Raw genomic sequence first — 24,411 nt, 5'->3', positions numbered from 1 at the left:
GTTGGAGACCTCCTGTAAGGAAGTTATTCCACTGTGTAGCTTGGTGTCATCTACAAATACTGAAGTGGTACTGTTAATCCTAGACCCTAAATTTATAAGGATATTACAAAAGTAAGGGTCCTAACACTGAACCTTGGTGTACACCACATATAAACTTAGACCAGGGGTCTTCAAACTATGGCCCTCCAGTTGTTCAGGAACTACAATTCCCATCATGCCTAGTCCTGTCTGTTAATGTCAGAGTTTTACAATGCCTCATGGGATGTGTAGTTCTGCAACAGCTGGAGGGCCGTAGTTTGAGGATCCCTGCCTTAGACCATTCAGAGTAAGAATCATTAACCACTACTCTGAATTCTATCTTTTAGCCAGTTTTCTATCTATTTCCAAACTGATCTTTCAGAGCCTGTAGACTTTACTTTACACATTAGCTGTGTGTGGGGAACTGTGTCAAACACTATTGCAAAATCAAAGTATACTACATCCACAGCCACCCCTCCTGTCCAAGGTTTTACTTGCCTCCTCATAAAAAGAAAGGAGGTTTGTTTGACAACTTATGTCTTTCATGAATCCATGCTGCCTGTTGCTTTAAAATATTTTTTTCCAGCAAGAACACATCTATGTGGTCTTTTAATAAAGCAGAGTTCCACTCATTTCTTTAAGTTCCTTGAAACACAATGCTCACCCGTAGAACAATGAACAAAATAGAACGTCTGTAATGGCAGTTTTTTTTTTATTTACTTTTTTCTAAATACCTTATTTTGTCCTTATATAGTCTGCACTTCTGGGCTTTGTTATTAGGTGATTTGCTAGGACTCCTTGAATGTCTGTGTCCTCTATCCCAGGAGTCTTTGAACCAAACTTTGACTTCCTTCCAGGATCTGTCTGGATTGACCTGTTGCCATAGCAACAGAGCAGGAACTTCCTCTGCCCCCATTGTTATGGCAACCTGTAAACACAGTGGGCCGTGCTGCATCCTTACTGCGCAGGTGCGAGTTCGGGGCGTGCATGCTGGGTAGCCAGCTGCACAGAGTCATGGAAGCACGTGGGAGCGGGCTTCAGATGCCCATACTTATGACCGCTGCCTGTCTACTGGGATCCTGTGATAAATATAATTGTAAGTAAGAAGAAGAAATACGCTTATACCAGTATCCTGTTTATATTGTGCAAATAAAGAGAATCCCAGGGGTGCTTTTTGGAGAAAACTGACAAGGAGACCAGAGAGTCGCCTTAAACTCTCCAGTATATTCCTGGCTATAGAAGTTAAACTAACAGGTCTATAGTTTCTTGGCAAAGACTATGATCCCTTTTTAAATATAGGCACCGCATTGGTCCTACGCAAATCCAGTGGTACTATTCCAGTCCTTAACGAATCCCTAAAAATTAGAAACAGACAATGTGAAGGTTTGCTATAGGGAGACATAAGTGTTAATCGTGCCTAAGCAGTACCCTGAAAATGTACAGCCATGGCCAAAAGTTTTGAGAATGACTAAAATTTTCACAAAGTCTGCTGCCTCAGTTTTTATGATGGAAATTTGCATATACTGCAGAATGTTATGAAGAATGATCAGATAAATTGCAATTAATTGTCCCTCCTTTGCCATGAAAATGAACTAAATCTCTTAAAAACATTTCTGCTGCATTTTATGAAGAAGGCTTTAGGACGCCCAAGAATATCCAGAAAGTAGCAGGACCATCTTCTACAGTTGATTCAGCTGCGGGATTAGGGCACTACCAGTGCAGGAATGGCAGCAGGCAGTTGTGAGTGCATCTGCAGGCACAGTGAGGCAAAGACTTTTGGAGGATGGCTTGGTGTGAAGCAGGGCAGCAAAGAAGCCACTTCTCTCCAAGAAAAACATCAGGGACACACCTATTCTGCACAAGGTACATGAATTGGACTGCTGAGGACTGGAGTAAAATAATTTTCTCTGATAAATCCCCTTCCTGATTGTTTGGGGCACCCGGAAAAAACCTTGTCTTGAGAGAAAAAAAAGGTGAGCGCTACCATCAGTCCTGTGTTATGCCAACAGTAAAGCATCCTGAGACCATTCATGTGTGGGGTTGCTTCTACGCCAAGAGAGTGGACTAACAATTTTGCCTAAGAACACAGCCATAAATTATAGAATGGTACAAAAACCTCCTCCGAGAGCAAGAACAGTTTGGTAATAAACAATGCCCTTCCAGCATGATGGAGCACCTTGCCATAAGGCAAAAGTGATAACTAAGTGACTTGGAGAACAAAACATCAACATTTTGGGTCCATGGCCAGGAAAATCCTGAGACCTTATTCCCATTGAGAACTTGAGGTCAAGCTTCGAGGCAAGTAAACAACAAAAACCCCACAAATTCCAAGCATTGATTATGAAAGAATGGGCTGCCATCCGTCAAGATTTGCTTGTAATTATACATCAGTATATCATAGCAACATCTGACAAAAAGGTCTAAAAACACTGAAGCAGCAGACTTTATGAAAATTAATATTTGTGTCATTCACAAAACTTTTGGCAACGGCTGCACTTTTTTTTTTTTTTTTCTGGAATTCCTCCTGAACATTAGCAGTTGACTTTTTGGTATCTGAGGGTTCAAACAGTATAGCTGTATATCTGCAGTGCACGATGCCGCTGCCTGTGCTACTTGCTGTTCTTCTTCATGAAGCAAAGCTGTGCTTTTTTTTTTTTTTTTCTTCTCAAGATGGCCACCACCACACACAGACACAATGCAAGTACAAGGCATATGGGTTGATTCACAAAAGGTAAATAGTCTGCACTGCTCTAGATCTGAGGGGAACATGCAAGGAAAGTAAAAAAAAAAAATGCATTTTTGCTAAATCAGCAGAGCTTCGCCTCAGATCTAGAGCAACTAAACTTGCAGTGCACAGAATATTTTCCTTTTTTAAATCAACCCTGTAAATTAGTAATGGGAAAAGATCAGTGACAGGGAGAACTCAGACAATGCTGCTGACTAGTATTTTGCCCTTTTTTGTCTAGAGTTCAGTTTCTCTTTAGACATTTAGAAACTAGGCCATATTTTTTTCTCACAGTGGCAACTGGTTTGTGTTCAGACTTCTGACCGTATTCTGTAATAGTTTTTTTTTTTTTTCCCCATTTACACCAAATAAAAAATATTGGGCTTTAATTCAATCTAGCTTGACCTTTCTTTTCTACTTTTCTTGTAACCTTTCAAATAAGTCGAGCAGGGTCAGACCCACATTTCCCATTCGGCACAAGGTTCTTTTTCCTCCACACATTTTTATTTTTTCCCACCATAAACAGAAATGTATTAATCTCATATAGGCATAGTTACATGTCATCTTACTGTGACCAGTAGGGTGAGAAAATGTTGTGTAGGAATGGTGATCTTAGCAAAATGTGGTTGTGTTGCCTGCCAGAAGTCTTGTTGCCTACAGGTGCGAGTGGTGGACATCTGGTCCTGTAAAGTTTTATTCACTACTCACCCCACCCCTTCCCCTTGCTATATTGTGCTACTTTCTCCCTTGAAGCTGGGTTTCCCCGCATCCAATTTGCATGAAAGGAGAGTGTGACTGGCTCTCAATGGAGCTGGTTCACACACCCCGGGGCGGCCGCAGTCCGCACTTTAAAATGGTCATGTGCGTCTTCTGGTCCGTTTCAAGTCCGAATTCAGCCAAAAATTCTGACCCGATTTGCACCTGAAACAGAACAGGGACACACCGGAGCCCCTGCTGTAAGCCGCGGATGCAACTAGTGGGAACGCAGCCTTAAAGTGATATCAAACCCCCAGTTTTAAGCACTTGCAGCAGCTAGTTTAATCACTTACAAAGTATGCAGCTTCTTTGTCTTAATTCATTGCCTATGTTCCAGTTTAAGCTGATGCCATGACTGCTGCCCCAGGTTTCCTGTTTCAGAGTGGTTCCTTTCCTATCATATGGAGCCATCCTTGCATACAGGGATTAGATTTATGTCTTCCTGCATGGTTTTTATCAATAGAAACACACAGCCCCTTAGCTTAGGATGGCAAAACACTCCCTCCCTCCTTTTTCCACGCTAACAGACAGGTTGGGGACTGCACTGTCCACTCTTAACTCTTTGCTGTGAATACAGGAAGTTCAGGGATGCAGCAATGAGAGAACAGGAGCCACACTGCATTGTAAATTGTAAACTGTAACAAATAGTTTACTACTATAACTAGTTTATTATTATAATGACTTACACACTTCATCATTTCCTGGTTGGTCGAGGGTCAGCATCATGCAACCAGTTCTAGCGTATGTAGTTATGAACATACTTGCTGTAGTCTTTGACTAAAGGAGGTGCAGACATGGCCCTTTGCATGCCAGTTGTGGTGTTAAACATCACACAGCGGTGTCATACATGCATGCACCATTTGTTTCCTCTCTCAGGCCACATTGGGCAACATTGTAGCACTGTAAAATATAATTTTAGGGGCTTAAAATAAAAAAAAATGGTGTTGGGAGCTGGAACATATGCATCTAGTATTTTTATGCTGGTATGGTGATTTTCTGAGACCCTGGGGATGTGATCTACATAAATCTTGTTCATGTACTTTTTTGAGCGACGGCGTTTTGCTTACGGCGACAGAACGCTCAGATGTGAACAGGGGCCATTGAAATTAATGGGATTTGTCTTGTTGGGCGTTTTAAGAGCTGAGGCTTACAGCATAAAATTGCCCAAAAACGCCTAGATGTGAACAGAGACTTAGAAACAGGACACACCCAAGATCAGAGGGTTTTCTGTGTAATAACAATAATCACATATAAATGCCTGCTGGTAGAAAGGAATTTTAGGAGCATTTAGGATAAGTAGAAGAAAATTCTAAAAGCTGTTGATGCAGTAAGGCTGTGTTCAATGTAATACATTTTATGTTTATCTCTTTGCAGAATTACATGGCTTGTTAAGATGACAGCAAATACACGTCAGCAAGTTCTTGGTCTGTATCGCAAGATTTTTAGGATAGCAAGAAAATGGAAGTCTGTGTCTGAACTAGAGGAAGATACGATCAAAGAAAAACAGTATATAGTTGAAGAGGCCAGGCACTTGTTTCACAAAAATAAACACGTATGTATACTACACTTTGCATGAAAAGCTCTCTGCATTTGCATAAGGTTACTTACACATGCTATGTTACAATATTGGGGCCTGTCCATAGGTTGCACTTGGATCTTATACCTAGAATTCTGAATTCTTTGGAAGACTCCAGAGCTGCTTTGTGGAAGTCAGGGGCACTGTGATACATTTTGATACCTGCTATACAGTGTTGGTGTTAGGCCTGTGCTACATTTCTGATATTAGCAGACATCCCAAGTCTCCCGAGAGGTGCGGGAGTCTCTCACGTTTGGGCTGCGGCTCTCTGACACCCGCAAGGGCCGCGCGATATCTCTGCTGTCAGTGTATTCCCGAGCATTACTGTGTGAAGAACGGAGCCAATTCTTCCTGTACTGTATAGTTCCGGCTCCGTCCTATCCCAGGTAGAGTGATGTCAAATGGACTTTGCCTGTGAGAGGAGAGATACAGGAAGCATCGGCTCTGCATGCTTCCTCCTGCGCTGCTCCTGTCACACTCCATGGATGTGTCTGAGGAGCCAGCAGTACCCGCCAGTGGAATATCTTGTAAATCAGACGTCTTGCAAAATTACCAAATTTATTGACACAGACTGCTACGAGGTTGAGATTTTCAGCAAAATGCTCAAACTTGCTAAACAAGCTGCTGCACAGTACAATGAAAGTCTAAAAAATAAGTGGAAAAGGTACGTGCATTAGCGTGTGTAAATTGTTGCAGTGTGCTTTATAATAACTAGTTGTGTTCTGTCATATGTCATTTCCTTGCTCATACATGTATGAACAAGGACATGACATTTGCTGGCTGCCTACGTCACATGTGGTAGGGGTGCAACTATCCCCCAGCACATAACTGTAAATATCCCAGCATGTGCAGTGTTTCTGACTCCTACCACCCTGACCACTTCAAATCACTGATGTGGTCATGGTGCTTAGAGTGTTCCTTTTTAATATATCTCAGAAGAAGTAAACCTCTGCATACTGATTACATTTCATTTGATCATCCTCTAGTTATATTAAATTGGTGGGGTGGGAGGGCACGGAGTGCCATCTCCCTGAAAATATTGTTTGCAGGTTGGAATGTCTGTATTAGGAAGCTCAGTAATGGCACTTGTCTCACTAGCAGTTAACTGCTAAGTAGTAAGTGATGGCTACAAAGTCGAGCTGCACGATTCTGGATAAAATGAGAATCATGATTTTTTTGCTTGGAATAGAACTCACGATTCTGAATGTTTTTATTTTAAAGATTTCCAACCCCTGAACATTAGGTTATCAAACAAAATGGCAATAAAATAACCCATCATACTTTTAGCTTCAAACAAATTTTAAGAAATGTCATGGAAAAAAAATGTTGTAATGTGTAAAGAAATAGATAAAAATTATATTAATCTATATTGGGGTCTTTTTTTTTTTTTTTTTGGTACGTGCCGATATCAATTACCTAATGCAACAGCTGTCCGCAATGGTACAAAGCATTGAAAAGTTATTTTACAAATAATATAAAATACATTTTTCATTTTTTTATTTATTTTAATTTTGTGTTTTTTTTTTTTTTTTTTTTCCAAGTGAGACGTGTAAATATATGTTAAAGGTGTAAAAAAGTTTTAATTAATAATAGTTTATAAATAGAATAAAAGACAAATAAAAAAAATCAGCAGGAAAATAATTAAATGGAGGAGAATAAGGAGTTAATAAAGCTGATTAGTGTAAATTAAAGAGGAAGTAAACCCTCCTCTGCAACTTGTACCTATAGGTAAGCCTATATTAAGGCTTACCTATAGGTACTGTAAATATCTCCTAAACATGTACCGTTTAGGAGATATTTACTTTGCATGCAGCCAGTGACCTCACTGCCGCATGCGCTCTGAAAGAACGGCCGCTCGTGTCGTTCCTTCAGAGCCCCATGCCGTTACCGTCAGCATACTAGCTCATTATGTGTTTTTCTTTCAGGTGTTCGTTTTAAAAAAAAAAAAAAAAAATTGGAGGTTTACAACCTCTTTAAGGGTTAAGGGGTTAAACAGAGGAACAATTTAATAAAAACCAAGGTTGCTTTAAACGAACTTCCTTGGCAGACCGAAGTTCGTCCCTTTGATCTGTAAATGAACAGAAAGATGCAATGGTTTTTTTTTTTATCTTTCAGTGGCTGAGCAATAAGGTTGATAAACATTGCCGGCTGATTTTTTTAAATATTTTTTTGACAGCTGTGAGCAGGGAACTGCTCTGCACTTGTTACATAAATTGTGGAAATGTTGGATTAAGATCGTGTGGGGGGTTGAATCGAGATTGCGCTCTTTTTAAGGATTAATTGCTCTACTACAAAGATAGAACAAAAGGCTGTTTATGTTGCACGCTATGAATGTAGCAGTAATTATTTGCACATGGCCCCAGAACACTCCCAGCTGTATGCAATTTATCTCTACTACATGCTACCTCCATTTATTTCAGGATAGGGAAACAATTTGTTTAGCAGGTATTAGCTGTTTTTAACAAATAATAATTTGCACATTTCATGATGTTGTTGAGCTACTAAAATTGTTAGATTAAAGGCAGAGGTGTAGCTTGAAACTTCTGGGCCCAGATGCAAAAGTTGACCTGGGACCCACCCCCCACTACCGCCTGCCAAGATATTCCCACCGAGTGCCATTCCATCAGAGCCCACGGGGCTGTCCCTTTCATGAGAGCCCACGGGGCTGTCCCTTTTCATGAGAGCCCACGGGGCTGTCCCTTTCATGAGAGCCCACGGGGCTGTCCCTTTCATGAGAGCCCACGTGGCTGTCCCTTTCATGAGAGCCCACGTGGCTGTCCCTTTCATGAGAGCCCACGGGGCTGTCCCTTTCATGAGAGCCCACGGGGCTGTCCCTTTCATGAGAGCCCACGGGGCTGTCCCTTTCATGAGAGCCCACGGGGCTGTCCCTTTCATGAGAGCCCACGGGGCTGTCCCTTTCATGAGAGCCCACGGGGCTGTCCCTTTCATGAGAGCCCACGGGGCTGTCCCTTACAGTCATGGCTAAAAACATTGGCACCCCTGCATTTCTGTCAGATAATGCACCACTTCACCCAGAAAATCGATGCAATTACAAATGTTTAGGCATTCTCATGTTTTATTACTTTTGTTTGTATTGGTATGACACAAAAGTGGAGAACCAAAAAGTCAAATCTGACACATTACACTTAAAACTCCAAAAATGGACTAGACAAAAATTAATGGCACCCTCAATTTTAATATTTGATAGCACACCCCTTGGAAAAAATAACTGAAATCAGTCGCTTCCTGTAACCATCAATGAGTTTTACACCTCTCTATTGAAATTTTTTACTACTCTTCTTTTGTCAACTGCTCCAGGTCTCTGATCCAAAGGATTCCTTTTCCCAACTGCTGTTTTGAGATCTCTCCACAGGTGCTCTATGGGATTTAGATCTGGACTCATTGCTGGCCAGTTACGAACTGCGCTTTGACTTAAACCATTTCTGGGTGCTTTTTGACATGTGCTTTGGGTCATTGTCCTGCTGTAAGACCCATGACCCCTGACCAGAAACTCAACTTTCTGACCCTGGGCCCTATATTACACCTCAGAATTCTCTGGTAGTCTTCATATTTGATAATGCCATGCACACAGTCATAACATTTAGTGCCTAAAGCAGCAAAGCAGCCCCAAAACATCAGTGAACCTCCACCATGTTTGACTGTATTATTATTATTATTATTATTTTTTTTTTTTTTTTAAAAGGTCCAATTTCTTTTTCTGAAAACAGTAGAATGATGTGCTTTACCAAAAAGCTGTAATTTTGTTTAGTCTGTCCACAACATTCTCCCAAAAAGGATTTTGACTTCCTCAGGTACGTTTTGGCAAACTCCAGTCTGACTTTTTAAAGTTTCTGTGTCCGCAGTGGGGTCCTCCTGGGTCATCTACCATAGAGTCCCTTTTCATTCAAATAATGACGTATAGTGCGAGCTGACACACAGTTGTACCCTGTGCCTGAAGGTCAGCTGGAAGTTGATCAAGGTACTTTATCCACCATTCAGACAGTCCTTTCACACTGTTCCCCCTTGCACTGTAAAGGGGAATCCTGCAGACTCTGATGTAAAGGTGAACACTGAAGACAATAATTTAAGGAGGAACACCGGGCACTCTGATGTGGGGGGGGGGGGATTTCTCTGCCCAGCCCCCCCCCCCTCTACCGGTGCTGCACAGACTTGACAATAAAATCTGGGGCCCTTGGAGCCTGCAGCCCCTTGGGGCCCCTCAGGAGGTGTTAGGTAATTTTAAAGTAATTTGTATATCACTGTGGGCGGGTGTTGTGGGGGCAGCGTGTTTTTTTTCAGCGGTCATCCCAGGGTGGGGGGTACAAAAAACCCCAAAAGGGGACACTGAGTGACCTGAGCACTGCCTTACCGTTCTAGCAGTCGGGCGGCTCTCTTCCTCCTCCTGTCTCGTTGAGCTCTGTGTGACAGCCTGGGCAGCTCGGCTCACTATCCCCGTGGTTTCAGCACACAGCATAGAGTGTCACAGACACTTCCTATCCCAGGCTGTTTTCACCCTATCCTCCATTCCATTAGGGAAACGGTGCACGTTTCCCTGCAGCTTGGGGAGGGGTCGCAGTTGTGACCCCCCTGATGCTACGCCCTTTATTACAGGACATCTTTATTTTATCCTCCATCGCTCTGATTGTGGCTAGCATAATAATATACTTGCCTCCTCTCTTAATTCTTCACTGTGTTGCCTTCTCAGGTGCTGCACAGCCTCTGCATTCAAGAATTCCCAGGCAGGTCCCCCCTATTTATGATATGGTGGTCTCCAAGTTTTCAGTGGAATGTGTACCATATATAGGAAGGAATAGGGACACAGTGCAGAGATCCACAGGAAATACAGCTCCATTTCTGAATGGACACACGGAGCTGCAGCTTGGCTCGGGTGCCCCCATAGCAAGCTGATTACTGTGGGGGCACTCGACAGGAGGGAGGGGCCAGGAGCAACGAAGAGGGACCTGAGAAGAGGAGAATCCAGGGTGCCCTGTGCAAAACCACTGCACAGAGGAGGGAAGTATAATCTGCTTGTTATTTAAAAAAAAAAACACAAGACTTTACAATCACTTTATTCATTGTAGTACTGAACGTTATCCTATGACATTTAATCATTCTCTTATCACCGATGCATAACCTAGTCACTACTTTAATAAAGAGATGTGACTATTAAACATGCATGCGGTGTGTATTTAGTTCAGTTTTGTTTCCACATTTGTATTTGAAATTTCAAAAAGTCTCTATCTTACAGACCCCTGAACAAATCTGACCAGAGAGCTGTAATTGAATATATTATTTAGATGAGGAGAATGAGTTGGGGAAATATGAACCTCCTAATGGAAAACTCGTTACTCTTTAGGTGAATTGCTTTTGTTAAATTAGATTTCAGTACATTCCTTTACTTGATACAGTGCCATGTGAAATTTTTACAAACATACTTTTAGCCAAAGGTGGGAATGTACAGATTTTAATGCACATTGGGTTTATGATGATTATATATAGTTCTTAATACAGTATGTAGTATTTTAGTATTCTAATGACCCTCTAGATGTGTTGCAGATTATTTATTTGGCCTAAATAATTGGCCTATGTACTTACATGGCGATTTGTAATATGCTTTTTGGGCAGTCACCTAATTTGTGACACATGGATTTCAGTAAATTGAAGATGAGATGTTTTCGACAAGGTGTTGTAAAGCACTTCATCTATAGCATCAGCTTAGTTAATTCCTTATTTCTTTTCCTGTTTTATGTAAAAGTTTGCCTGTGCCCACTAGTATGATTATTTGACCACTGGGTGGCAATGTTTGACCAGTTTAGAATGCAACTGTATGAAATAAAAGTTTCTTTAGAAGAATTCAGCGGTTCTTTTGGGCATCATATTTATTTGTTACAGTACCAGGTTTTTCCCTTAGTTTATGCACAATGTTTGTCATGATATAACCACTTATAGGAAATCTATGATCACAGCATACACTTTAATTTTATAACCTTGTTAAAACAGTTATTTTTTTACAATCCAATATACAGTGGGTACAGAAAGTATTCAGACCCCCTTAAATTTTTCACTCTTTGTTATATTGCAGCCATTTGCTAAAATCATTTAAGTTCATTCTTCTTCCTCATGAATGTACACATAGCACCCCATACTGATAGAAAAACACAGAATTGTTGACATTGTTGCAGATTTATTAAAAAAGAAAAACTGAAATATCACATGGTCCTAAGTATTCAGACCCTTTGCTCAGTATTTAGTAGAAGCCCCCTTTTGATCTAATACAGCCAGGAGTCTTTTTGGGAAAGATGCAACAAGTCTTTTACACCTGGATTTGGGGATCCTCTGCCATTCCTCCTTGCAGATCCTCTCCTGTTCTGTCAGGTTGGATGGTAAACGTTGATGGACAGCCATTTTTAGGTCTCTCCAGAGATGCTCAATTGGGTTTAAGTCAGGGCTCTGGCTGGGCCATTCAAGAACAGTCACGGAGTTGTTGTGAAGCCACTCCTTCGTTATTTTAGCTGTGTGCTTAGGGTCATTGTCTTGTTGGAAGGTAAACCTTTGGCCCAGTCTGAGGTCCAGGATATCCCTGTACTTGGCCGCATTCATCTTACCCTCGATTGCAACCAGTCGTCCTGTCCCTGCGGATGAAAAACACCCCCACAGCATGATGCTGCCACCATCATGCTTCACTGTTGGGACTGTATTGGACAGGTGATGAGCAGTGCCTGGTTTTCTCCACACATACCGCTTAGAATTAAGGCCAAAAAGTTCTATTTTGGTCTCATCAGACCAGAGAATCTTATTTCTCACCATCTTGGAGTCCTTCAGGTGTTTTTTAGCAAACTCCATGCGGGCTTTCATGTGTCTTACACTGAGGAGAGGCTTCCGTCGGGCCACTCTGCCATAAAGCCCCGACTGGTGGAGGGCTGCAGTGATGGTTGACTTTCTACAACTTTCTCCCATCTCCTGACTGCATCTCTGGAGCTCAGCAACAGTGATCTTTGGGTTCTTCTTTACCTCTCTCACCAAGACTCTTCTCCCCCGATAGCTCAGTTTGGCCGGACGGCCAGCTCTAGGAAGGGTTCTGGTCGTCCCAAACGTCTTCCATTTGAGGATTATGGAGGCCACTGTGCTCTTAGGAACCTTAAGTGCAGCAGAAATCTTTTTGTAACCTTGGCGAGATCTGTGCCTTGCCACAATTCTGTCTCTGAGCTCTTCAGGCAGTTCCTCTGACCTCATGATTCTCATTTGCTCTGACATGCATTGTGATCTGGAAGGTCTTATATAGACAGGTGTGTGGCTTTCCTAATCAAGTCCAATCAGTATAATCAAACACAGCTGGACTCAAATGAAGGTGTAGAACCATCTCAAGGATGATCAGAAGAAATGGAAAGCACCTGAGTTAAATATATGAGTGTCACAGCAAAGGGTCTGAATACTTAGGACCATGTGATATTTCAGTTTTTCTTTTTTAATAAATCTGCAACAATGTCAACAATTCTGTGTTTTTCTGTCAGTATGGGGTGCTATGTGTACATTCATGAGGAAGAAGAATGAACCTAAATGATTTTAGCAAATGGCTGCAATATAACAAAGAGTGAAAAATGTAAGGGGGTCTGAATACTTTCCGTACCCACTGTACGTTTACTTGAACAATGTCCACTTCTTGTTGTCAGTTCTGTCTGCTGGCCATCTCTTCCCACAACTTCTTTGATTCCCTGCATGACTTGCAGCTTCTCCTCTGTGGGATACTTTGAATTTCTAAGGACTACATATCCCGTGGTACTTTGCAACCTGCAAGCAGTGACTCCTGTACTGGCTTCGCCTCCTGAAACTCCTCCTCTCAGCACCTCTGTAGTTCAGAAGGCAGGCTCTGTGGCACAGCAGTGCCTATCAACAGGGCATAGTCAATATGTGTCACACAATTTAAGGAAATAAAGGTGCAGGGATGTTCACTGACTTCAAGATCTTTCAGACTGCAATGTGAAAATGAATACAGTGCCTTGCGAAAGTATTCGGCCCCTTTGAACTTTTCGACCTTTTGCCACATTTCAGGCTTCAAACATAAAGCTATAAAACTAATTTTTTTGTGAAGAATCAACAACAAGTGGGACACAATCATGAAGTGGAACGAAATTTATTGGATATTTCAAACTTTTTTAACAAATAAAAAACTGAAAAATTGGGCGTGCAAAATTATTCAGCCCCCTTAAGTTAATACTTTGTAGTGCCACCTTTTGCTGCGATTACAGATGTAAGTCGCTTGGGGTATGTCTCTATCAGTTTTGCCCATCGAGACTGAAATTTTTGCCCATTCCTCCTTGCAAAACCGCTCGAGCTCAGTGAGGTTGGATGGAGAGCGTTTGTGAACAGCAGTTTTCAGTTCTTTTCACAGATTCTCGATTGGATTCAGGTCTGGACTTTGACTTGGCCATTCTAACACCTGGATAGGTTTATTTGTGAACCATTCCATTGTAGATTTTGCTTTATGTTTTGGATCATTGTCTTGTTGGAAGACAAATCTCCGTCCCAGTCTCAGGTCTTTTGCAGACTCCATCAGGTTTTCTTCCAGAATGGTCCTGTATTTGGCTCCATCCATCTTCCCATCAATTTTAACCATCTTCCCTGTCCCTGCTGAAGAAAAGCAGGCCCAAACCATGATGCTGCCACCACCATGTTTGACAGTGGGGATGTTGTGTTCAGGGTGATGAGCTGTGTTGGTTTTACGTCAAACATAACGTTTTGCATTGTTGCCAAAAAGTTCGATTTTGGTTTCATCTGACTAGAGCACCTTCTTCCACATGTTTGGTGTGTCTCCCATGTGGCTTGTGGCAAACTTTAAACAACACTTTTTATGGATATCTTTAAGAAATGGCTTTCTTCTTGCCACTCTTCCATAAAGGCCAGATTTGTGCAGTATATGACTGATTGTTGTCCTATGGACAGAGTCTCCCACCTCAGCTGTCGATCTCTGCAGTTCATCCAGAGTGATCATGGGCCTCTTGGCTGCATCTCTGATTAGTCTTCTCCTTGTATGAGCTGAAAGTTTAGAGGGATGGCCAGGTCTTCGCAGATTTGCAGTGGTCTGATACTCCTTCCATTTCAATATTATCGCTTACACAGTGCTCCTTGGGATGTTTAAAGCTTGGGAAATCTTTTTGTATCCAAATCCGGCTTTAAACTTCTCCACAACAGTATCTCGGGCCTGCCTGGTGTGTTCCTTGTTCTTCATGATGCTCTCTGCGCTTTAAACAGACCTCTGAGACTATCACAGTGCAGGTGCATTTATACGGAGACTTGATTACATACGGAGACTTTACTTTGCTGCACTAAAAGTAAAGGGGCTGAATAATTTTGCACGCCCAATTTTTCAGTTCTTTATTTAACAAAGTTTGAAATATCCAATAAATTTCGTTCCACTTCATGATTGTGTCCCACTTGTTGATTCTTCACAAAAAAATTAGTTTTATATCTTTATGTTTGAAGCCTGAAATGTGGCAAAAGGTGGCAAAGTTCAAAGGGGCCGAATATTTTCGCAAGGCACTGTATATGATTTTAAATTTTAATCATAGATATGCTCTAAGAACCATGAGCTATTTTAAGAAAAGTCCTTGGTTTTGACAACTGTTGAGGGTTTCAGGGGACTTTGAGCTGATGGCACCGGCCTCCCATCATAATTGGGGTTTAGCTTAAAGCCTGATATCTAGTAGGTTTTCATTATGCCAAATAACATTCTCTGAGGGAACCCCCTCACAAAATATCAGGGCTGTGAGAATGTATCTGCAGATAGCACTCCCCCCCCCCCCCCCCCAGGTTTTCATAATTAGCAAGCCATGCTTCCTAGCTACCTTTTTTGCTGAAGCATACCCTCTTGTCCAAGGCTAGCCAAATGTCCTTAGATTTCTTCTTTGTTCAGCTGCATGACTGCCTAAATACTGGGAATCTGCATCTTCTAGGACATTCATGCAGCATTTCCAGAGTTATTGACCCAGAACAAACCTGCTGAGTTCTGACTTTGCTTTGACATGCTGCACACGTGTTACATGTCAGTGACTTAGAAAGTACCTAAACAATCTTTAAAAACCACTTGCCGCCCGCCCTTAGTATATTTACTGTCGGTAGGCTGCAGCTCCAGGCTAAATGATTTACTGGTATGTCACTCCGCACATGTGCACTGGCGTGCCACCTGGGAACACAGAGAATCATGGTGCTCGATACCCAGCTGCTGTGAGTGCCCAGGGAATCGTGATTGCTGTGACCAATCATAGCAATTGCATGTACGTAAAACTGTCATGAATGGAAGCCATTCATGACAGCTTGCTTACTATTGTAAAACTGTGATTGGCCCACAGCTATCAAGTGGTACCTGGGCAATTCACAACACCCTGTACTTTGTGATTAGTTGTAGCCAATCACAGCATCACAATAGCAAGCATGCTGTCATGAATTATAACCATTCATGACAGTAAAACTATTGCTTATAACAGTAATCGTGAAAAAAAAAAAAGTCACTGACCAATCCCCCCCCCTAGAGTAGTACAATGTTAACATGGTGACACTGAACTACTCTGATGGCAGTATGTTTAAAAAAAAAAATAAAGTATAAAATAGAAAAACAAGAAAACAAAATGTAAAAAATTTAATAAAAAACATATTATTATTATTTTTTTTTTTTTTTACATATTGTCACCAGTCAGTATACCTAATCACCACCACACAAATCCTATGGTGACCCTGTACTGCATCGGTGACAGTATGTAGTAAAACTGTGGGGAAAAAAAAACATTTTATTTAATTGTGACAAAAAAATACAACTTAAAAAACCTGCATGCCTCTTACTAAATACCTTGGACTGTCTACTTTCCAAAAACGGGTCATGGCATTTTAAGGCCACAAGAAATTATATAGGCAGTCAGTACATCAGGATTAATCAACTTTTAAATATACTGTATATACTATCATTTGTAGAGTCTATAACTTTCACACAACCTAAATAATATACACCAATTTTTCGATTTTTTTTTTTTTTTTTTTTTTTTTTTTTTTTTTTTTTTTTACCAAAGAAATGTAGCAGACTACGTTTTGGCCTAACTTCATGTAGAAAGATTATTTCATATATATTTAAAGGAAAACTTCATAGTAAGTTAAGCTGTCCTTTTTAAAGCCAAAGTAGCCATAATTGAAATTACAATCAGAGTTCAAAAACCATATCAACTTTCTCTCTATTTCAATATAAATTGTCAAAAGAACTTTACTTCCCATCTTAAAGTGGACCTGTTGTCAAAAAGTGAAGATTTATTACAGTATAGTGAACACTTTTTGAAATGTTAGTCATGTCTAAGCAGTACTCGGACTGATTTACTTTGTCTTGAATTTCTCCTAAAGCATAGCAGAGCATTTCCTGTTGTGTGTTGTGCCTAGGCACTTACCTAGGCAAGGAGGGCTGGGCAAGGAGAGCATTAATCGGAGAAGCAGCTGAAAGGCTCATGGTAACTCTGGAGGAGCTGCAGAGAGCCACAACTCAGGTGGGAGAATCTGTCCACCGGACATCTACTAATCTACTGGCCTTTATGGAAGAGTGGCTAGAAGAAAGCCATTGTTGAAAGAAAGCCATAATAAGTCCCATTTGCAGTTTGTGAGAAACCATGTGGGGGACACAGCAAACGTGGAAGAAGGTGCTCTGGTCAGATGAGACCAAAATTGAACTTTTTGGCCTAAAAGCAAAATGCTATGTGTGGCAGAAAACAAACACTGCACATCACCCTAAACACACCATCCCCACCCTGAAACATGGTGGCAGCATCATATTGTGGGGATGCTTTTTTTCAGCAGGGACAGGGAATCTGGTCAGAGTTGATAGGAAGGTGGATGGAGCCAAATACAGGCCAATCTTAGAAGAAAACCTGTTAGAGTCTGCAAAACACTTGAGACTGGGACGGAGGTTCACCTTCCAGCAGGACAACAACCCTAAACATAAAGCCAGAGCTACAATGGGATGGTTTAGATCAAAGCATATTCATGTGTTAGACTGGCCCAGTCAAAGTCCAGACCTAAATCCAATTGAGAATCTATGGCAAGATTTGAAAATTGCTGTACAGATGCTCTCCATCCAATCTGACAGAGCTTGAGCTATTTTGCAAAGAATGGGAAAAAATATCACTCTCTAGATGTGCAAAGCTGGTAGAGACATCCCCAAAAAGACTTGCAGCTGTAATTGCAGCTAAAGTTGGTTCTACAAAGTATTGATTGGGGGGCTGAATAATGCATGGCACACTTTTTTAGATATTTATTTGTAAAAAAACTTGGAAAATAATTTATCATTTTCCTTCCACTTCACAATTATGTGCCACTTTGTGTTGGTCTATTACATAAAATCCTAATAATATAAATTTACATTTTTGGTTGTAAGATGATAAAATGTGGAAAATTTTAAGGGGTATGAATACTTTTTCAAGGCACTGTAAATTTCATTTGCGTGCAGTGTTACATGACCACGCAATTACCAGTTAAAATAGCTCAGTGCAGAATGGCAAAAAATGTCCTGGTCATGAAGGGGCTAAAACCTTCCAGCGGTCAAGTGGTAAATCACAGATGGTCATCTTTAGTTCTACCAACAACTCTGATTTGATACAGATTGAATAGACTGCTTAGGTATTGTAGGCTGTCCTATGGCATTGTCTTGTTATATCTTAAAGCGGAACTAAACTCTCTAAATCAACATTAAAGTGTAACTAAAAGTAGAACTTTTTTTTTTTTTTTTAGTTTTGCATAGAGTATAGAGGGATTAGAACCCCTTTCAGTTTGTTTTGCTGTATGTGCCTCCGTTAGGTAGATTCACCTGCTCTATTTGTCTTGTTTACCATTCTCATCGAAAGTAAAAGCAAAACCCCACATTTTGGGTTGACCCTAAACTGTAATAGAGGGGAAATGTTCCAATGGGGACACTAGTTCTGGCAACCTAATGGGAATCCCTCACTTTGGAGGGGTTTCCTCTTCCTGTTTTGGCTATAGGACAGGTGAAGGAAAAGCCCTATCCAAAATAGAAAAAAAAATTGCCTTGTTACACTAACTATTTGCAATCCTTACTCTGCTAGCATTTGTAAATGAGATCATATATTTACTTTTTTTTTTTTTACATTTCTTCAGTTGCTTCCTAGTTTCTTAAATATTGTTCATGCTTCCTAGTTTCTGGCCTAGGCCAAAATTCTGTCATGCATCCCAGGAATTAATATAGATATTTTTTTTTCTTTCATCTGGAGGAGGGGAGAAGTGCTTTCTGAGCTAAGCACACCCCCTGTCTGCATTCTTAAGCTAAGGGCAGACAGATTCCAGGAATTAAATGTTACAGTACATAAATCATCTGCCCTTACTCAAGATGACTGTGGCTAGAAATGCCAGGAAGTTGATTTCTCAAAGTGATTTCTCAACAAAATAAAACATGGAGGCATGGATTAGTGCACTTTGCTTTGAATATAAAAAATGAATTAATTAGCATTGGTGCTCCGATACGGTTTAGTATTGATTTAAGCTCCCCATACACATTACAATCTGTCCTCATTTTATATTGGGGAAGGAAACCAGCATTTGTGACATTGCCACATTAATTAAGCAGACGCTCTGAGCCACCCGTGCCAGTTTCTCTTTAAGAATGTAAGAGAAACTGGTGCAGGGTCCACTCCTACGCACAGGCAGACTCAAACCGAGCACTAATCCTATTAACCCATTTACTGCCAGGTCAGTATGTTTTACGGACCTGACGGGGGGTTTTACACACTTCAGCCACTGGGAGTGCGTTTATATCTGACAAGCCGACTGCCTCCGCTCTCCACCCCTTCTTATTGTTGACCCAGGAGCAACATGTAAAATATCAGTTTCCCCAGTCTGTATGGCTGAGGAAGAATCAAATGCAGTGCGATCTGGAGGAAAGGAGAGACATCTGTCACCAAATGTGATAAACAAAAAGTTTTATGTTAAAAAAAAAAAAAGTAAAAAAAATTAAGGTTACACTCAAGCACACAAAATCCCCCCCCCCCCAAAAAAAAAAATGTTTTGCGGCACCCACCCCCACATACATGCATGTAGGAAGGTAAGCGCATGCTTCGGGGGCTTCTTTGCATGCAAATGTAGTTTGAGATACATGTTACATATCGCTGTGCCGGAGTGAGAGCAATCATTTTAGCACCAGAGCTCCAAATTGATGACCTGTAGGGGCTTTTAAATCCATAAAACCTTTATAATAGTAGTGACATTTATATTCGTGCCCAAAGTGTCCCACACTGTAAAAACAATGTACACAAAATACACATTTAAATAATAATGTATTGCTGTGTTTTAATTCCACATATCAAAAATCAAGATCCCATGAAGTGCCATTTGAAGTTGCTTTTCCTAACAATATAACAATATACACAAATGTAAAACCCAGCAAATGCAGGGGCCTGCACCCCTTTTGTTTAACGAGGAGCAGCATCGGCTCCATTTCTTTTTTTTTTTTTTTTTTTTGTTAAAAAGGGTGGTGCAGGCTAGTTGGGTGTTTACACATGGCACATGGAATAGATCTAACGCGTTTCCTGGACACAAGGTCTGCTTTTTCAAGGATACATGTGCGGATGGCAATATATATATATATATATATATATATATATATATATATATATATATATATATATCTCTAATAAAGGAATAGAAGTTTCATAAATTTATACACCTCTGTCTTAAACCATAATATTGTAAAGGGTCTTCCAAAGATGCATAAAGATTTTATACCTCATCAAAATACTTTTTTTTTTTTTTTTTCAACATCGCTTGAACATAGAATGATTGATCTATTTTCATGCGAAGTTGAAAAAGTTTTGAGGTTTCTGCTATTCACTTACTGGCACCTTATTAGGTGCACCTTGCTAGTACCAGGTTGGACCCCTTTTTGCCTGCAGAACTGCCTTAAAGTGGATGTAAACCCTCACATATACTCAGTGAAGTGAACAGCCTCCGATGATACACAGATAAAAAACAAATCTCCTTACATAGGTTTTACTTGTATATGTGCGGTCTTTAGCTTTATATACTGTTTAGAAAATGCATGTCCTGTTAGAATTTTCCCTTCTTGATTCACCTGTGGGTGTGGATTCTTGCCATACACTGTGTAACAGCTGATTGGAGGAAAGGCACACACCCCCTCTCCACATAGGCAGAAACATGCAGAGCTGTGCTGTAAATAGACCAGCTGCCTGGTGATCAGTGGCGGCCGGCTCGTTAGGGGCGCAGGGGCGCCGCCCCCCCATCCATGCATCCGGCCCCCTAATCTGCATGCAGGGGCGCCGGACGCATGGAGTTCAATAGGTATTTTTTTTCCATCACCTGATTAGAGCCAGAGGCTCTAATAGGGCGATGGAAAGGGTGGTCCCGGGGCGCAGAGCAGTGCGTCCCGAGCCCACCCATTGTGTGATAATAGCGAATGAAAATTCGCTATTGTCACACCGATCCTCCTCCTGGCCAATCAGGAAGCGCGTCCGATACTCGCTTCCTGATTGGCCACAAGGCAAACCCCATGCCATTGGCCGAGGAGGAGACCTGACCGGAAGTACTGGAGGAGACGCGCCGGGACCGAGCAGAAGAAGCTGTTCGGGGGACTGAGGAGGAGCCGATCGCCGCCGCTGCTGCTCCAGGTAAGTAAGGGGGCACACACCCTGATCTCTGCATTGGGGACATGTATACTGGTCACTGCATTGGGGCATGTATACTGGTCACTGCATTGGGGGCATGTATACTGGTCACTGCATTGGAGGCACGCACGCTGATCTCTGCATTGGGGACATGTATACTGGTCACTGCATTGAAGGCACGCACGCTGATCTCTGCATTGGGGACATGTATACTGGTCACTGCATTGGGGGCATGTATACTGGTCACTGCATTGGGGGCATGTATACTGGTCACTGCATTGGGGGCATGTATACTGGTCACTGCATTGGAGGCACGCACGCTGATCTCTGCATTGCGGACATGTATACTGGTCACTGCATTGGGGGCATGTATACTGGTCACTGCATTGGGGGGCATGTATACTGGTCACTACATTGGGGGCATGTATGCTGGTCACTGCATTGGGGGTATGTATGCTGGTCACTGCATTGGGGGCATGTATGCTGGTCACTGCATTGGGGGCATGTATGCTGGTCACTGCATTGAAGGGGGCAAGCACACTGGTCACTGCATTGGGGGCATGTACGCTGATCTCTGCATTGAAGGGGGCATGTACGCTGATCTCTGCATTGAAGGGGGCATGTACGCTGATCTCTGCATTGAAGGGGGCATGTACGCTGGTCACTGCATTGAAGGGGGCATGTACGCTGGTCACTGCATTGAAGGGGGCATGTACGCTGGTCTCTCTGCATTGAGAGGGGGCACGCTGGTCTCTCTGCATTGAAAGGGGGCACACCATACCTTAATTACTGAAGGCCCCTTTCACACTTTTGCGATCTCAAAGTCACGCAATTTTTTACAGCGTTTTTTGCCGCAAAGCAATGCCTATTACATTTTTCTGTTTGCGTCCCCCCCCCCCCCCCCAAAAAAAAAATTTTTGAGCACCAGCCGCCACTGCTGCTGATCTATTTTTATGCATCCACCCCAACACAAAATTCTGCCTGCTTTTATCTCAGTTGAAGGAGAACTTGTCAGTAGTTAAAGCGGAGTTCCAGGCACAAAAACGATATTTTTTTTTGTGCCCCTCCGCTAGGTAGACCTCACTTGAAAAGGAATTGGATAGTTATTTTTTTTTTTTTTTGTTTACTTACCTTGTAATTGAAGATCGAAGATACTCACTCACCTCAGAGTACTTCCTCCCTCGGAGCCGCGGCTCACCCCATCACTTCCTGTCTCGCTATGATTCCTGGGAGCTGAACGTCATAGCTCCCAGGAATCAATGCGACGGCACCAGCCCCGCTTGTCATTTCCGGGCGACGCCGCATTCCCCTGCTAAACAGTTTCTGGGCATGCCCAGAAGCTGTGGAGGAATGCGGCGTCGCACCGAAAGTGACGAGAGGGGCCGGTGCAGGTGTTGTAAAATTTTGTCGGACCCGTGAAAAAATCGGACCTCGTCACTTCCGGTGATAGAGCATCACAAAACAGCGGATGGGAGTCGTCCGTGCGCATGCGCAGAAGACATTTTTCGAGGTTTGGCAAAATTATAACAGAGAGCGGACAGCTGATTGAGAGGAGGCGGGGCTGAGGTGCGACGGAGGACACATATGCAGAGCTGGTGGAGGAGGCGGGACGGAGGTGCGGCCGTGTAATATATGCAGGACTTTAGCGACTCCTTATGTTTTATTATCTTTAGCAATTATCGTATTATTTTTCCTTAGGATTTCATTACATTTAGTATTTCTTATTTTGTATTATATAAATAGTCAATGTAATGAAATCCTAAGGATAAATAATACGATAATTGCTAAAGATAATAAAACAAGGAGTCGCTAAAGTCCTGCATTTATTACACGGCCGCACCTCCGTCCCGCCTCCTCTATTCAGCTCTGCAGATGACGCGGCGGTGTCTTCCGTCCCACCTCAGCCCCGCCTCCTCTCATTCAGCTGCCCGCTATGTGTTATAAGTTTACCAAACCAAGATAATGTCTTATGCGCATGCGCACTTGAGACTCCTATAACCGGAAGTGACGAGGTCCGATTTTTTTCACGGGTCCGAGAAAATTTTAGAACACAGGCACATTCTGGGACAAGAAGACGCGGAAGAAGACACAGAAGAGGACCGCGCCGGCTTCAGCTGCCCACAAGAGAGATGGAAACGCTGTGGAAGAAATTTTATGAGTAAGTATTTCTTCTAAAAGGTAAGTGCGAACCGGGACAGATCAGAGGCTAGCCATTGTGGAATGTGCTAGCCCTGACTGTCCCGGGGGTATGTTTAGTAAAAAATGACTTCTGTGCCCGGAACTCCGCTTTAAGCTGATAACAGAAGAACAGAGCAGGGGAAAGCCATGGGTGCTTTGAAGAGAGATAAGTAAACATTACAGAAAGATTTGCCCAGGTTCAAATTTCATGAATGGGGTTTCATCCACTTTAACTCTTCGCAGCATAAATTCAACAAGGTGTTGGAAACATTCCTCAGTGATTTTGGTCCATAGTGACATGATAGCATCACGCTGTTGCTGCAGATTGTCAGCTGCACATCCATGATGCGAATCTCCCATTCCACCACATCCCAAAGGTGCTCTATTGGATGAGATCTGGTGACTGTGGAGGCGATTGGAGTACAGTGACCTCATTGTCATGTTCAAGAAAACCGTTTGAGATCATTTGAGCTTTGTGACATGGTGCATTATCCTGCTGGAAGGAGCCATCAGAAGATGGGTACACTGTAGTCGTAAAGGGATGGACATGGTCAGCAACAATAATCAGGTAGGCCAATGCGTTTAAATGATGCTCAATTGGTACTTAAAGCGCTGCTTAAATTGACAGCGCTATATAAGTACCTGAAATAAATAAAAAAATAAATAAAATACTAAGGGGCCCAAAGTGTGCCAAGAAAATATCCCTTACACCATTACACTAAACATTAAACTGTTCATACAAGGCAGGATGGATCCATGCCTTCATGTTTACACCAAGTTCTGACCCTACCATCTAAATGTCACAGCTGAAATCGAGACTCCTCAGACCAGGCAACATTTTTCCAATCTTCTATTGTCCAATTTTGGTGAGCCTGTGTGAATTGTAGCCTCAGTTTCCGGTTTTCAGCTGACAGAAGTGGAACCCAGTGTTGTCTTCTGCTGCTGTAGCCCATCTGCTTCAAGGTTCGATGTGTTGTGCGTTTCGGACCATTCTCTGTAAACCCTAGAGATGGTTGTGTGTAAAAATCCCAGTAGATCAGCGTTTTTTTTTTTTTTTAAATACTCAGACCAGCACGTCTGGCACCAACAAACTTGCCACGTTCAAAGTCCCCTAAATCCCCTTTCTTCCACATTCTGATGCTCGGTTTAAAATTTCAGTAAGTCATCTTCACCACGACTAGATGCCTAAATGCATTGAGTTGCTGCCATGTGATTGGCTGATTAGCAGTTTGTGTTACCAAGCAATTGAACAGGTGTACCTAATAATAAAGCGGCCGTGAGTGTATATTGCTGTATCTTTTGAAGACCATGTACAATATTATTATTCATCTATAGATTTGCACGTTGAAACTTGCCTTTTATTTTGTATTGAGTACTCCATTTTAGTGAGATATATTTGTAATGTACTATTTATCTATATATCTTATGTTAGGTGTATTGACCTTACACTCCTCAAGCTCTCCTGTTTATAGTTCTTTTTCTTTATGCTTAAACTTATTAGG

The 24,411-nt window shown here is 41.9% G+C and overlaps 1 protein-coding gene across 2 annotated transcripts in view; it reads left to right on the top strand.

Annotated features, from left to right (window-relative positions):
* The window catches only part of LYRM1 (LYR motif containing 1), a 70,082-nt gene that overhangs the window by 25,237 nt on the left and 20,434 nt on the right, over positions 1 to 24,411 (top strand). For both annotated transcript variants that reach the window (XM_082262224.1, XM_082262223.1), the window contains exon 2: positions 4,874 to 5,051. In XM_082262224.1, the coding sequence (XP_082118350.1) occupies positions 4,893 to 5,051 (159 nt within the window). In that variant the 5' untranslated portion in view covers positions 4,874 to 4,892. The remainder of the gene's footprint in view (positions 1 to 4,873; positions 5,052 to 24,411) is intronic.

This window comes from Pelophylax lessonae (genome assembly GCF_965119305.1).
Source record: "Pelophylax lessonae genome assembly, chromosome: 6".
Lineage (NCBI taxonomy): Eukaryota > Metazoa > Chordata > Amphibia > Anura > Ranidae > Pelophylax > Pelophylax lessonae.
This window is presented reverse-complemented; position numbering and strand designations above follow the sequence as displayed.